This window comes from Equus asinus, chromosome 20 (assembly GCF_041296235.1).
Source record: "Equus asinus isolate D_3611 breed Donkey chromosome 20, EquAss-T2T_v2, whole genome shotgun sequence".
In the NCBI taxonomy this organism is placed as follows: domain Eukaryota; kingdom Metazoa; phylum Chordata; class Mammalia; order Perissodactyla; family Equidae; genus Equus; species Equus asinus.
This window is the reverse complement of record NC_091809.1, coordinates 88,560,162-88,573,627: the sequence shown is the minus strand read 5'-3', so window position 1 is coordinate 88,573,627 and position 13,466 is coordinate 88,560,162. Positions and strand designations below refer to the sequence as shown.

The window sequence follows — 13,466 nt, the reverse complement described above, 5'->3', positions numbered from 1 at the left end:
GTGAAAATCACTTCATCCTGTCCCAGGCTCTTTGTAGAAGGTAGCTTTCTCTGTCAAACATAGCACTGCTTTCTCAGGCCGTTTTGACAAAGGAAGAATCAGTTCTGCAACCTCCCTGATGAAATTGCTCCAGAGACACAATTCGCTGAACTATTTCCTAGTGTTCCAGCTGACTCTTCCCACCCACCACTGCCATAGACCACTTCACAGATAGCTAGAGATTCTGAAAGCTCGATTCTTATATCAAAGCGATTTCTGCTTTGTAAACAATATCTGAACCATCTGCTCTTGGATTTGCTTGGTCTTTATCCCATAAATGATGGGATTCAGCATAGGTGGAGCAAGCATGCAGACATTAGACAATAAAATATGGATATGAGGTGGAATGTGGCGTCCAAACCGCTGAGTAAGGATTGTGAAGATTCCAGGCCCATAAAAGAGGATGATGACGCAGACATGGGAGCCACACGTGTTGAGAGCTTTATAGCGAGCGTCTAGAGAAGGCATGTGGAAGACAGCACGGAGAATCAACACATAGGAAAAAAAAATTAGCACAACATCTAAAACTACTGTTAACATTAGGATGGAAAACCCGTACCAGATGTTCACTCGAATGTCATTACAAGCATATTTGGCCAAGCCAATGTGTTCACAAAACGTATGCGGAATAATATTATTGTGGCAGAAAGTCAATCTTTTCAAAAGAAATATTATGGGGAAAAGCATATAATAACTTCTCAGAAAGATAGTCACGCCAATTTTCCCAATCAGTGCATGTGTAAGAATAGTGGTGTATCTCGGTGGGTAACATATGGCAATGTAGTGGTCAAATGCCATCACCAGCAAGATGCCAGACTCAGACATAAAAGTGTAGTGGATGATAAAGAACTGAATGATGCAGCGATCCAGGGAGATCTCTCCAGCCTGGAACCAGAAGATGGCCAAGGCCTGAGGTACTGTGCACGTGGAGAGGACAACATCTGCTCCAGCCAGCATGCAGATGAAGGGGTACATGGGTTCACGGAGGCTGCGCCTTGTGAGGATAATGAAAAGGAGCAGGCTGTTCCCAAGCAGGGCAATGACATAGGAAATGAAGTAGGGAATGGAAATCCACACGTGCTGGTCCTCTAGGCTTGGCATGCCAAGCAAGTAAAAGACTGTGTGGCTAACACCAGTGTGGTTTAAGGAAGATATATTGGAAGCAGATGACCTTGGACCTAACTTTCTGTTCACAGAGAGAGGAAAATACATATTCTTTTAAGTAGATTCTTAAGAGGAACTAATGTTCTTTGTGAAGACATCAGGAGCTTTTGGAATATTTAATACTCTCCATCTTTTCTGAATATGCAAATAATAGAAAATATGCAAAGATGAAAGGATATGGTCTTTACCCCCATGAGTGACAGCCAATTATACTTACCTCCAACTAATTAAAGTAAGAGATATTATTGTAAGTATTTCACTTTCAAACAGAGGATTGTGAATACACAGAGGAAATCATTATGTATGTCTGGGAAGGCTGTAGCAAGATAACACTTGAACTTGACCCTGAAGTTGACTAGTTTATCATAAAGTGAAGAATGAAAAGCGAAGGGAAGCAGCATAAGAAAAGATGAATATACAGATCAATGCATAGTATGTTCATGAGTCGTTTCCAGGGTAGGTTGACAGGTGCCTAGGGGGTTGTACAGGCATATTTTCCTAATTGTGAAGGGCCTTCATCATAATTTCATACTTAGACTCCATCCTTTACACAGGAGGCAACCAGCAGATGTCTTGAAGCCAGTAGTTTAGAACAGTTACTCTAGTTTAGAAAGATTACCTGTGGAGTTTTATTGGAGCAGTAATTGACTGAAGAGACAGGATGCTAAAAGGCCAGTCATATTCCAGAAATAGAATGGATCTAAACGTAATACAGTCACAGTGAATTAAACTAGTATTTATTAAGCACTGTATTATTGCAGGGACTGTGATATGCACATTGCTTGTGGCATTTTATATATACTTCATGTAGGGAGTAGACATTCACTCTAGGAAGTGGATATTATCTCCATTTACCCAAGGAAAGTGAAATTCAGAGAATAGGAATCATTTGCCAAATTTCAAAAGCAACAATTGACAGAAACTAATTTGAAATCTCTGACTTTACCACACACCACTTGCTACCTGTGAAAGGGTCAAGAGACCTTTCAGAGGTAACATAGATAGGATTTGTGTGCCAGTGGTAAGGCACTCCTTATGCTCTCAGTTAGGGAGCTAAGCTAGAAATGACTGGAATTGGAAAAAGAAAGACATTATCACTGAGAGGGGTGTTGCACTACTTGATATTTGGAAGATTCTTCTGTTGACAGAATTTACATGTGATTTCATCATTTACTTCCTAATATACTCTTCTTCATTCATTCGCTTAATCATTCACAAGCATATTTTGAGTAGTGACTATTTTTCAGGCATCGCGCCATGTGCCTGAGGCCTAACTAGGCTTGGGGTTTGGGAGAATGGTGGATATGTAAGCAGATGAGTTTCATAAAATGTTCCAAGTATAATGGGCTCAGAGGGCAGCTTCTGAGAAGACAGGCATGTCCAACCCCATTTTCATCGGAATGAAGAGATGGAGCCAGATTATAAAATACCCTCTTCAATGGGTTCCTGAGGATATTAAGTGAAGGGGTATCTTAATGTATCTAGCTCAGTGGCTGAGATGTATCTTATGCTCATATTCTTTCTTCCACTCCAGTCACCCTCTTGGTGCCACTGATTTTTCTTTCTGGGGAGGAAAACTGGCTCCTACTTCTCACATCTGCTGAAATGCCCTGGCTGCCTCCCCAAAGCCCTCTCTAGTGTCTGGTCCGGGGCAGGTGACCACAGTTCCCTGTCATTCTTAGGGCTCCTTTTGTGTTTTTCAAAGAATGGTCTGTAGTCTAAGTAAATATGGTTTCTGTTTTCTCATCTCTAGTCTGATTAGGGCACTTGCCATTTATTGGATGCCTTCTCTTTATTTACCACCCTTCTGTAACCTCCATCCAGCCCATATAGTCTCAACCTCCCTTTCCAGACCTCACTCTCCACCTCCGCTATAACCAATCAGATTGGTGCCTCTGGTCTTCACCATTCTTTTTCCACCCATATCAATGGCCTTGAAGAATCCTGTCCCCTCTGACCTGAGAGATAACACTAGCCCAGTCCTTACCTTGATCCTGGAACATCCCTACCCCCAGATGTCTAATTCTCACCAGCCTTAGGTTGAGTCGTCTGGAACAGACAGACACAAGATCTGTAATAAAATCCAGCTTGTGAAGGGTCAGGGGTTGAGCTGTTTATCCTCTCCTTTGGAACTCTTGAGGGAAGCACTTACACTGGGGTCTCCAGGGATCGAGCTGTCTCCACCACCCTCTCCGTTCTCCCAAACGGGCTGAGTCTCTAAAACCATTTCCCCTCTCCCTCCGTTCCTTCTGACCCTCTTCTCTCTTGCTTCCCTCAAGATGCTGTGATATGAAAGCTTTTTCCTCTAATCTCTTCTTGCTACAGGCCCATTTTAATGGATGATGTCTCATTTTTAACAGGAATATAAATGATTAATATGTACCAATGATTCATAAAGTTTTGTTCTTCGTGGAAAGGATTACATCGAAGCTATATTTATTCCTGGTTTTTCATAAGTTTCAAATTTCAGTCACGGTTAATGATGTTTAACTATTTCCTAAGGGTATGTAAACACTTATATCCCTTAACATGCTTAAAAGTTAGTAGACGAGGTGTGAGTCTTGATTCCAGTGGACACTTGTATTTTATTTCTCTGCCTCTTTTGGCTGCATTTAAGATTTTTCACTTTACCTTAATTTTTAATTTGATTGTGATGCACCCAGGCACAACTTTATTTCTTTTTATCCTCTTTAAGTTTCACTGAGCTTTTGGAATCTGTAAATTTATGATTCTTACCCAATTTGGAAAATTTCAGTAATTATTACATCCACATTTTTTTCTGTCCCATTTTCTCTCATTTCATTTTGGGACCCCAGCTATAAAAATTTAGATCCTTTGATGTTGTTCCACCAGCACCTGAGGGTCTCTTCAATTTTTTTTTTCTATTCTTCTTCTCTCTTTTCTTTTATTGAATAATTCTATTCATAAATCTTATGGTTAAATACTAGAAGTATGATTACCATGGTCAAAGGGTAAATGCATTTGCAGATTTGTTAGATATTGAAGATTCCCTCCACAGTGGTTGTACCATTTTTCATTGCCACTAGCAATGTGTGAGTGCTTTTCTCCCTCATAATCTTGCCAGCAGAATCTGTTGTCAAGCTTTTGAACATTTGTCAATCTAACAGTTTGTGTGGTTGACCATCTGCAAAAATGGTAGCCAATAATACTTCCCTCTGCTGTACACACATGCCATTCCCTATGTCATGAGGTACAATCTTTTCTCCAGCCCTTTGACTATCAGATGGCCTTATGACTTCCTTTGACTAATAGAATACAAGTGAAGTGATACTGTGTGAATTCCAGAGTATATGGACCTTGCAACTTCCATTTTCCCCTCTTGGTGGCCTATAGCCATTTAAAAAGCTTAGCTTAGACAGAAGAATAAAAGACTATGTGGAGAGAGATCACAATGAGGTCAATCAAATCACAACAGCTGACAAACATGAAGACAAGTGTTTTGCTTTCTTCACTTCTTTATAGCCTAACTCTGGACTGTTCTTGGCATACTGTAGGCACACAGTTAATATTTATTGAATGAAATATGATTGAATGAATAAATTGATATATGAATGACTTCAATTGCTGGGTGTAACTTTTAAGATGCTTGAGGTACCCTGAAGCCTGGTGATTCCCCAATCAGGGTGAGTCTGGTAGTTTCCAAATGTTTGATTGGTGTTGGATGATGTCAAGGGATGGGATTTGCAAGCCTCTCACTATTCAGTTTCAGGGAGGAGTTTCTCAAGAACGTCCACCTCAGCATGGTAACTAAGGCAGATAGGCACTTTGTGGCAGGCTACCTTTCCAGCAATTTTTCCCATTTCATCTTTCATAGTGTCCCTCAGACACAGTACATAATTAATTCTTCACCCCTCTGTTCTCATGCCATGCTCTTCTACTACTTTAGAGCTCTTATCCTTGTTGACTTTCCTGCCAGGAATATTCTATTTCTTTGACTGATTGGTGACCTTGTACTCAGATCTCAAGAACCAACTGGAAGCTTAGCTCCTTCATGGAGCGTACTATAACTATCTTCCACACTAAGTAGTTTAAACTGACACTGTCTTTATGAGAACATAACATATTCACATTCCTCATACAGAGAGTTAAAATACTTATTATATTGCAAACAAAATTTGCTGTCTGGAAAATATGCTAATTTATGGGAGAATCATAATTTACCTATCCATTTCATTATTATTATTTTTAATTTTTTTTTTGAGAAAGATTAGCCCTGAACTAACCGCTGCCAATCCTCCTCTTTTTGCTGAGGAAGCCTGGCCCTGAGCTAAGATCCGTGCCCATCTTCCTCTACTTAATATGCGGGACGCCTACCACAACATGGCTTGACAAGTGGTGCCATGTCTACAAGTGGGATCCAAGCTGGCGAACCCTGGGCCACCAAAGCGAAACATGCAAACTTAAACACAGCGCCACCAGGTCGGCCCCTATTTTTCAAATTTTTAATAACTTTTAATTGTAGTAAAATATATATTACGTAAAATTTACCATCTGGACATTTTTAAGTGTGCTGTTCAGTAGTGTTAAGTATACTCACATTGTTGCACAACCAATCTCCAGAACTTTTCACCTTGTAAAACTGAAACTCTATACCCATTAAACAACTTCCCATTCCACCCGCCCCCTCCACCCTCACCAGCCACTGGCAACTGCCACAGTACTTTCTGTCTCTATGAATTTGGCTACTCTAAGTGTCTCATATAAGTGAAATTATACAGTGTTTGTCTTGTGACTGGCTTCTTTCATTTATCAGAATGTCCTTGAAGTTCATCCCTGTTGTCCATGTGTCAGAATTTCCTTCCTTTTTAAGGTTGAATATTATTCTATTGTATGTATACGCCACAGTTCGTTTATCCATTCATCCATCCATGGATATCTGGGTTGTTTCCACCTTTTGGCCATTATGAATAATCCTGCTATGAACAAGGGGGTACAAATATCTTTTTGAGATCCTACTTTAAATTCTTTTGGATACATAACCAGAAGTGGATTTGCTGGATTGTATGGTAATTCTATTACTAACTTTTTAAAGAACCATCATACTGTATTCTATGGCAGCTGAACCATTTTACATTTCTACCAGCAGTGCACAACAGTTACGTTGTCTCCACAATCTCTTCAACACTTATTTCCTGTATTGTTTTGTTTTGTTTTGGTAGCAGCCATCCTATTAACCTTGACTTACATTGGTAGTGTAAATAGATAAGAAGAAATGTACACATTCCCTGTAAATATTAAAACATTATTACAAATGCCAAAGTTGAAAGTATTTGATTAATAGGTATATATTTAAGTTCAATTCTTCTAAATTATGAATGAATACATTTTTATAATGTGTTTTAAATATATATTAATTTTCAAATTATTTGTGCTTATTTAATATTTCCTAATTCCCATTGAAATGGAAACAAGAGGGTGAACCCTGGTGGCCTAATGGTTAAGTTCAGTGCATTCTGCTTCAGCAGCCTGGGTTCGGTTCCCAGGTGTGGACCTATATCATTTGTCAGGGGCCAGGCTGTGGTAGTGGCCCACACACAAAATAGAGGAAGATTAACAACAGATGTTAGCTCAGGGCTAATCTTCCTCAGCAAAAAAAAGGAAAATTGGCAACAGATGTTACCTCCGGGTAAATCTTCCTTGGTAAAAAAAAAAAAAAAAAGGAAACAAGAATATTTGGTGCAGTATGCTAACAATTCAGTTATTGAAAATAACACATGTGCACACCTAATTCAGCGACAGTGCTGCGGAGGAGGGGATGCACAGCCTTGGAGAGCCATAAATACATGACTTCTGTGTGTTGGTTAGAGGGGGAGATATTAAAAAGACAGTTCTAAGTCTGGGCTTCCTGAGGTAATAACTGCCCCCAAGACCTTAAGGGAAATACGTAAACTCTCAGCTCTTGGTACCCATCACTCTGAGATTCCTGCTGTGACTCATGCCTTTCTAGCCCACAAGAACTCCGTTTGAAGCAGGTGAGCAGTATTTTATTGCTGTGGGGTGTAATTTCAGGGTGGAAGATCCTATCCAGACTAGATGTTTTTGGATCTAAGGTAGATGGGTAAAAATATTAGGACCATTGTCTAGAGTGAAGTAGAGAGAGTTGGAAAGACTAGAGCAGTTTTATGCAGGAGCCATATTCACTGGCTAGCAAAGTCATTTGTGTGCATTTCTTACAAGTCAACATTCAGCGACATTATGTTGGTCACTTGAAATTGGCCATGGCAGGAGAATATGCATCAGGAAAATTGATAAATACTGCAAATCAGGGCTTTGTTTCTATTTATCTATCTATCCATTGTCTATTTACTTATTTATTTACTGGTGAGCTGGTTTACCAGCTCACCACTGTACCAGACTCACAAATAAGGGCTGTCCAAGTAGAGTGGGAAGCATTGTCTGTGAGGCAGAGTGAGGATATTCTGGGCATGAGGAACTTCTTTACATCCCAGTGCACCAAAGACCCCTGATCCCCTCCAGATAAGGTTCTATTTTGGCTCCTAATCAAAACTGTAAACATTCAAGGCATTTCAAGCAGTTTATTCATGATTCCCTTGCCCTGATCCTTCATTTCACCCATCCAATATTTGCCATTTGCTTGTTTTGTTAAACATTTTGAGGACTTACACTGTGCTTCAGCATGTTAGGTTCTGGAAATGCACAAAGGAAAAAAGATAATACTCAGACCTCAGAAAATTCACGAGTAATTGGAGGAACATTGGTAATCAGATATACTCCTATATGAGAAAGGTTTTCAGATGATTAGATGCCTTGTGAAAGCAGAGGGAAAGGAGTGGTTCATGGGAAGATGTATTAGTAAGCACATTCCTGACATTGAGCAGATGATAAGTGCCTTGAATAAGGATACTTCTCCCAGCAGCACAAAGTGGGGAGACGGAGGTGAACTGTCCAGGATTATGAAAGCAGCTGGATCAAGGCTACTGAAGTCCTCTTGAGGCATTTGAGAAATTATCTTACAGTGACCCTGGGCTAGACAATCAACCTCTCTAGGCTATGCTACTTCACCTATAGTCCAGACCCCAATTTCCGAGCCCCTCAGCCTCTATTTTCTGCCTCACAGTAGAAAAATCCTCTTTGCCTCTATGAAAGTATCCAATAAATATCATCATCTGAACGCTGGTCCTCTTCAGGTTCTTATTTTTCTTCCTATTAATCTCCTTCTGCTAGTTTTTCATCAGCACGGTATGAACAGCTGGCCATCAAACCTCAATGGCATTACCACATCTATTTTTATTTCTTCCATCTCCTCCTGGAAGATGGCTTTCCTCAGGCATATGTGTATGCAAAGGGGTTGTATGGCCACAGATTGACCTGGTGGTAGTTGTCCTCCGCAGGCATGTCCTCACAAGCCTCTACTGGCACATTTTTCATGTCATTTAATTTCAGTACAGTTTCACCATTACTTAGAGAGTAATCTAGGGACAAAAATAGGAGTGGGTTTTCCTACTCCAGAAATAAAATGCAGAAGTGAGGAGAACAGAACCTGGAGGGGGAGGCAATTATGTTTATGTGTCCTGACTGTGTGCTCAGTTCTGAGTCAGACACTGATTAATGTAGAGATGCTGACAGTTGTTTATCTGTGTACTTCACCATATCTTGGATCTCCGAGCTTCTCACTACCTGAGTCCTGCACCAAGCTCACCTCCTGAGAATGGAGATGGGGATGTGAAATTCAACACACAGTCAGAGAGGACATGGAAGAGGGTAAGCCCTAGAGTTTGGCCTGGATAGTATAAAATTGTTCTTTTTACAAATAATGGTACTGGCTGCTTCAGGGAATAATGAGCCCCCTGGCTAATACATCTCCTGCATTCATTCTGGAATCTAAATGACTTTGCTTCTTTTTTTTCCCTGCTGTCTTCATCTTAGAGTTTGTGCCCACTTGCCATCCCGTCCATGTCAGCACCAGGCCCTTCTCCTTCTGTAGTACTATAGATAACAGATCTATTCATGAACTTCTCAGCCTTCAGCTGGCCTGGAGGCATGGTCACAAATGTTTAGGTCTTTACCAGAATTTTATCGTTTTTGCCTGAAGAGATACTGACAAGGGAACACATCAAATATTGGTGGGGCTTCAAACACAAATTGTTTAAAAACCCATATTATATCACCCCTACTCTTCTTTCTGTAGCAAAAAGGCTAGGACATAGCTGTCTTCTCAGGAAAGGTTGCCTTTGTTTTGCTCTTCCCCTGACCTCCTACCAGTAGTCATAGGATCTTCTTAATTTCATTCAGTTCAGAAGGGTCTTTGTCATTTAATCCATTCAGAGAAGATGAAAATATGTGTAGTAATATTTTAAAAAGCTTCAAATTCCAGCTACATGCTTTAGAAGTGTAACAAGGTTCTTGAGCCTCAAAGTCCTACTTTGGAAAATTGGTGATTACCATACCCTACTCCCAGTGTTGTTAGAAGACTTTAGGAGTGACATAGGTAGCATTTTTACATCAATGTTTCTCATTGAGCTAAAAAGGATTGTTTTCCTGATCCTATCTATTTCACTGTGATAGTAATCTTTCAAGACATTAATTTACATTGCTAGCATAAACATTTCAGTGTCCTGATATCCCGGTTTTTGCTGCATTTCTCCTTCCCAAACTACACTCCACTCAGCTGCCAGGTTAATATATCCCCAATTTTTTCCAGTTTCTTAACTCATCACAGCTGACTATTTACTCATAGATTATATCAAAGATTCTTAATTTGTATTCTGGGCAAATATACTTTGACTGCCATCTTTTCTCCAATTGCCCAGATTTACAGTGCCATAACTACACAAAGCTGAAAGCTGCATTTAAATTCTTTTTTGCCCAGAGTCCAGCAGATTCAATGTTATCCATAACCAAGGCCCAAGAGTTAAAATAATCATGCATTGTTTGATTGTTTAAATATTGTATGTATGGCTTTTCCTTGGGAATGTTTATCAACAAAACTTACTACCAGATTTTTCTATCAGGAACATCACCTGGGGCTGGTCCAGTGGCACAGTGGTTAAGTTCGCACATTCTGCTTCCCGGCGGCCCGGGGTTCGCCAGTTCGGAACCCAGGTGCAGACATGGCATTTCTTGGCACGCCATTCTGTGGCAGGTGTCCCACATACAAAGTAGAGGAATATGGGCATGGATGTTAGCTCAGGGCCAGGCTTCCTCAGCAAAAAGAGGAGGACTGGCAGTAGTTAGCTCAGGGCTAATCTTCCTTAACAAAAAAAAAAAAAAAAAAGAAAGAAAAGAACATCTCCTGATATCATCTTCTGTTACAGTAGTTTTACCAGTGTTGTAAGTTTGTTCCCCTCCTATCAACCATTCTATGGTAATTGGTGAACAAATACTCTGTACCCCTTCTTGTGATATGGAATTATCATATCAACAACCTAAGGAAAGGCAGAGATAGCTCAGGCTATCTCTTATTTCTTTTCAATAACCAGGTCAGTAGTTTATTGACATTCAGCTCCTGGTAATTATCTAACATCTACATCTTCCCCCTTTAACTCCATTATTCAGTAACTAAATGCACCTCTATTTCCTACTTAAGCAAATCACTTTGTCATCCACCCATGTTTCTTCCTCTCTGGTGTCTTGAATATTGTGTGTCTTTACATAGATCCATAACTCCTATCCCTTTTGCTCAGCTCTCACTAGTACTTCAATCTATACAGAGGTCTTTCCTGGCAGCAGCAACAAGATGAGACAGAATTCAATCTGTCACAGGAGTCAGCCTAATCAGATCACAGAGCATACGTTCCAGATTTGGTTATCCCCCTACCCTCCTAAAACTGCTGATACACTCTCCACCAGTTCCATTCATCTTGCTCTATCTCCTTTAACTTACAATTATATGATCATTTGATCTTAGCTTGACCAATTATACGATCATTTGATTTTAGCTTGACCTTAATCAAAAAAAGAGGGTTCTGTTACTTTGTCCATACCCATGTGTATGACAGCAAAACACCTCCTGCCAAAGGACAGAGCATCCTTATCATGTCCTAAATTTAAATCAAAAAGAAGAGCTTTGCAGTAAGGATTGTTGGCATCAGGTAGTGCTCATATTACATATAATATTTTCTGCAGACTTGATACCGGCCAGCTCTCCTGAACCCTAACCCTATCCTCTCTTGCCTGAATTACATAGTGAAATGTGGATGTGTATTAAATGAATCTATAATATAGCTCAATTTAATTGTGTTCTTTCCAATGTCTCTCCATTATTTCTCTCTCTCTCCATCCCCAAGTTTCTACTCTAAGCCAGAGCCTCTCTCATTTATTCTTTATTTTCATACCACTGGCTCATCTTTGTAATACAACAAAGCAGTATAGAGTAATCAGCAACCTTTTTTTTGTAAAAGCTCAAATGATAAATATTTTAGGGTTTGCAGATCAAGCAGTCTCCTGTGCAACTAGTCAACTATGCCATTGCAGCCATGAAAGAAGTCATACACCAGATATAAATGAACATGGCTGTGTTCCAATAAACCATATTTACAAATATAGGTGGCACGTAAGATTTGGCCCACAGGCTGACATCTGCTCACCCCTGGTGGAGAGAAACAGACAAAAATGAGGCCGCTGAATTTTGCTGCCTTCGTTTGAAGGTTGGTTCTGCTACTTAACATCTGTCCAACTTAGAGTAAATCACCTCATCTACTGTGCCTCCATTTTCCCATTTTAAAAAAAGGGATAATATTAGTACTTATCCTCAAAGGACTGCTATAAAGACTGAGTTCATATATATAAAGTGTGTGGAAGCGTGACTGACATGTAGGAAGTGTATATAAAACTTAGTTGCTATTGTCTTCACACAGCTGCTTTTATTGTCAGGTGGATGATGGATTCAATTGAATATGTTGGCCTTCAGTTCAAAAACTTGCAGGATTTCCTTTGGTCTATGGAAATAAAGGCCAACGCTCAGCTGAGGTGGACACTAATACCATAAACTTACATCCCCATCTTCATTTCTTTCCTACCATTCTTTTTAAAAATTCCAAAATGGACCCCATGTGTTTCCCTGATTTTTTTCTATATCTCAATCCCCACCATTTGCTATCTAAATACTAGTATGTTTTCAAGATAGATCAGAATGAATCAACATTTGATTCCTTAGATGATTCCTTATTTGATATGGGCCTGTGACTAAGTTTGAATCAAAAAGAATAGGGTGTTCTTGGCCTTAAATGTCACCTCCCCATAAAGACCTGAGAACTCACCCTTCACCAATCAAATGTAATGTTTCAAATCTAGACCTCCTAATTTGTCTCTTTTCTAGAAAATGGTTAAAACAAGCCTTGCACAGAACATGTTTTTTTTTTCCACCTACCACTAGACTGAGTGTCTGTGAAGACAAAGGCTAGATTGTATGCACAAAGCAGGTACAAAGGAAATGTTTGGAAAGCTGAAAGAGCCTCACCAGAATCAAGATCATTTCTGATGATGAAGCAGCAAAAGGTTTAAATTTCAACTAAAACCGAGTGAAAATGCCACTGTAGCACCTATTTATTGGGGAAGATGAAGATAACTATATCATCTACTTATACTAACTACACACTGCCTTTAAATCTAAACACACAAATCAGTTAAAAGTAAAAGATGGAAAAAGATAAACTGCGGCAACAACAATCAAAAGAGAGTTGGAGTGGCTAATTAATATCTGACAAAGTAGATTTCAGAGAAAATAGTATTATTAGTGATAAAGAGGGTCATTCCATAATAATATAGGGGTCAATTCATTAAAATGACATAAATATCCTAAATGTATCTGTACCTTACAACAGAGCGTCAAAAGATAGGAAGCAAAACCCAATAGAATTGCAAGAAAAAAACAGACAAATCCCAAATATGGTTGGAGACTTTGACACACTTCTCAGTAATTGATAGACCAAGTAGACAGAACATCATGCAGGATACAGAAAACTTGAACAATGTAATCAACCAACACGATATTGATTGATCACGTCACCCCACAACTACAGAATATACATTCTTTTCAAGTGTAAATGAAATATTTTCCAATATAGTTCACATCCTGGACCATAAAACAAGTCTCAATAAACTTCACAAAGATTCCAAGTATATAAAGTATGTACTAGAATCATAACAGAATTAAATTAGAATAACAAAAAGATATAAGGAAAGTCCTCAAATATTTAGAAACAAAATAATACAAACTTAAATAATCCAATTGTCAAAGAAGAAGTCAAAAAAGGAATTAGGAAGTGTCTTGAAATGAATGA

The 13,466-nt window shown here is 39.3% G+C and overlaps 1 protein-coding gene across 1 annotated transcript; it reads right to left on the bottom strand.

Annotated features, from left to right (window-relative positions):
• Positions 1-243: 243 nt before the first annotated feature.
• Positions 244-1,251, bottom strand: LOC106830177 (olfactory receptor 52B4-like). Its single transcript, XM_014839597.1, has one exon. The coding sequence runs from the start codon at positions 1,249-1,251 to the stop codon at positions 244-246; it is 1,008 nt and encodes a 335-aa protein (XP_014695083.1).
• Between the last annotated feature and the right edge of the window lie 12,215 nt (positions 1,252-13,466).

Bases quoted from the DNA above. Each gene is read 5' to 3' on its own strand.
- LOC106830177 (XM_014839597.1), bottom strand. From the start codon at position 1,251: ATGTATTTTCCTCTCTCTGTGAACAGAAAGTTAGGTCCAAGGTCATCT.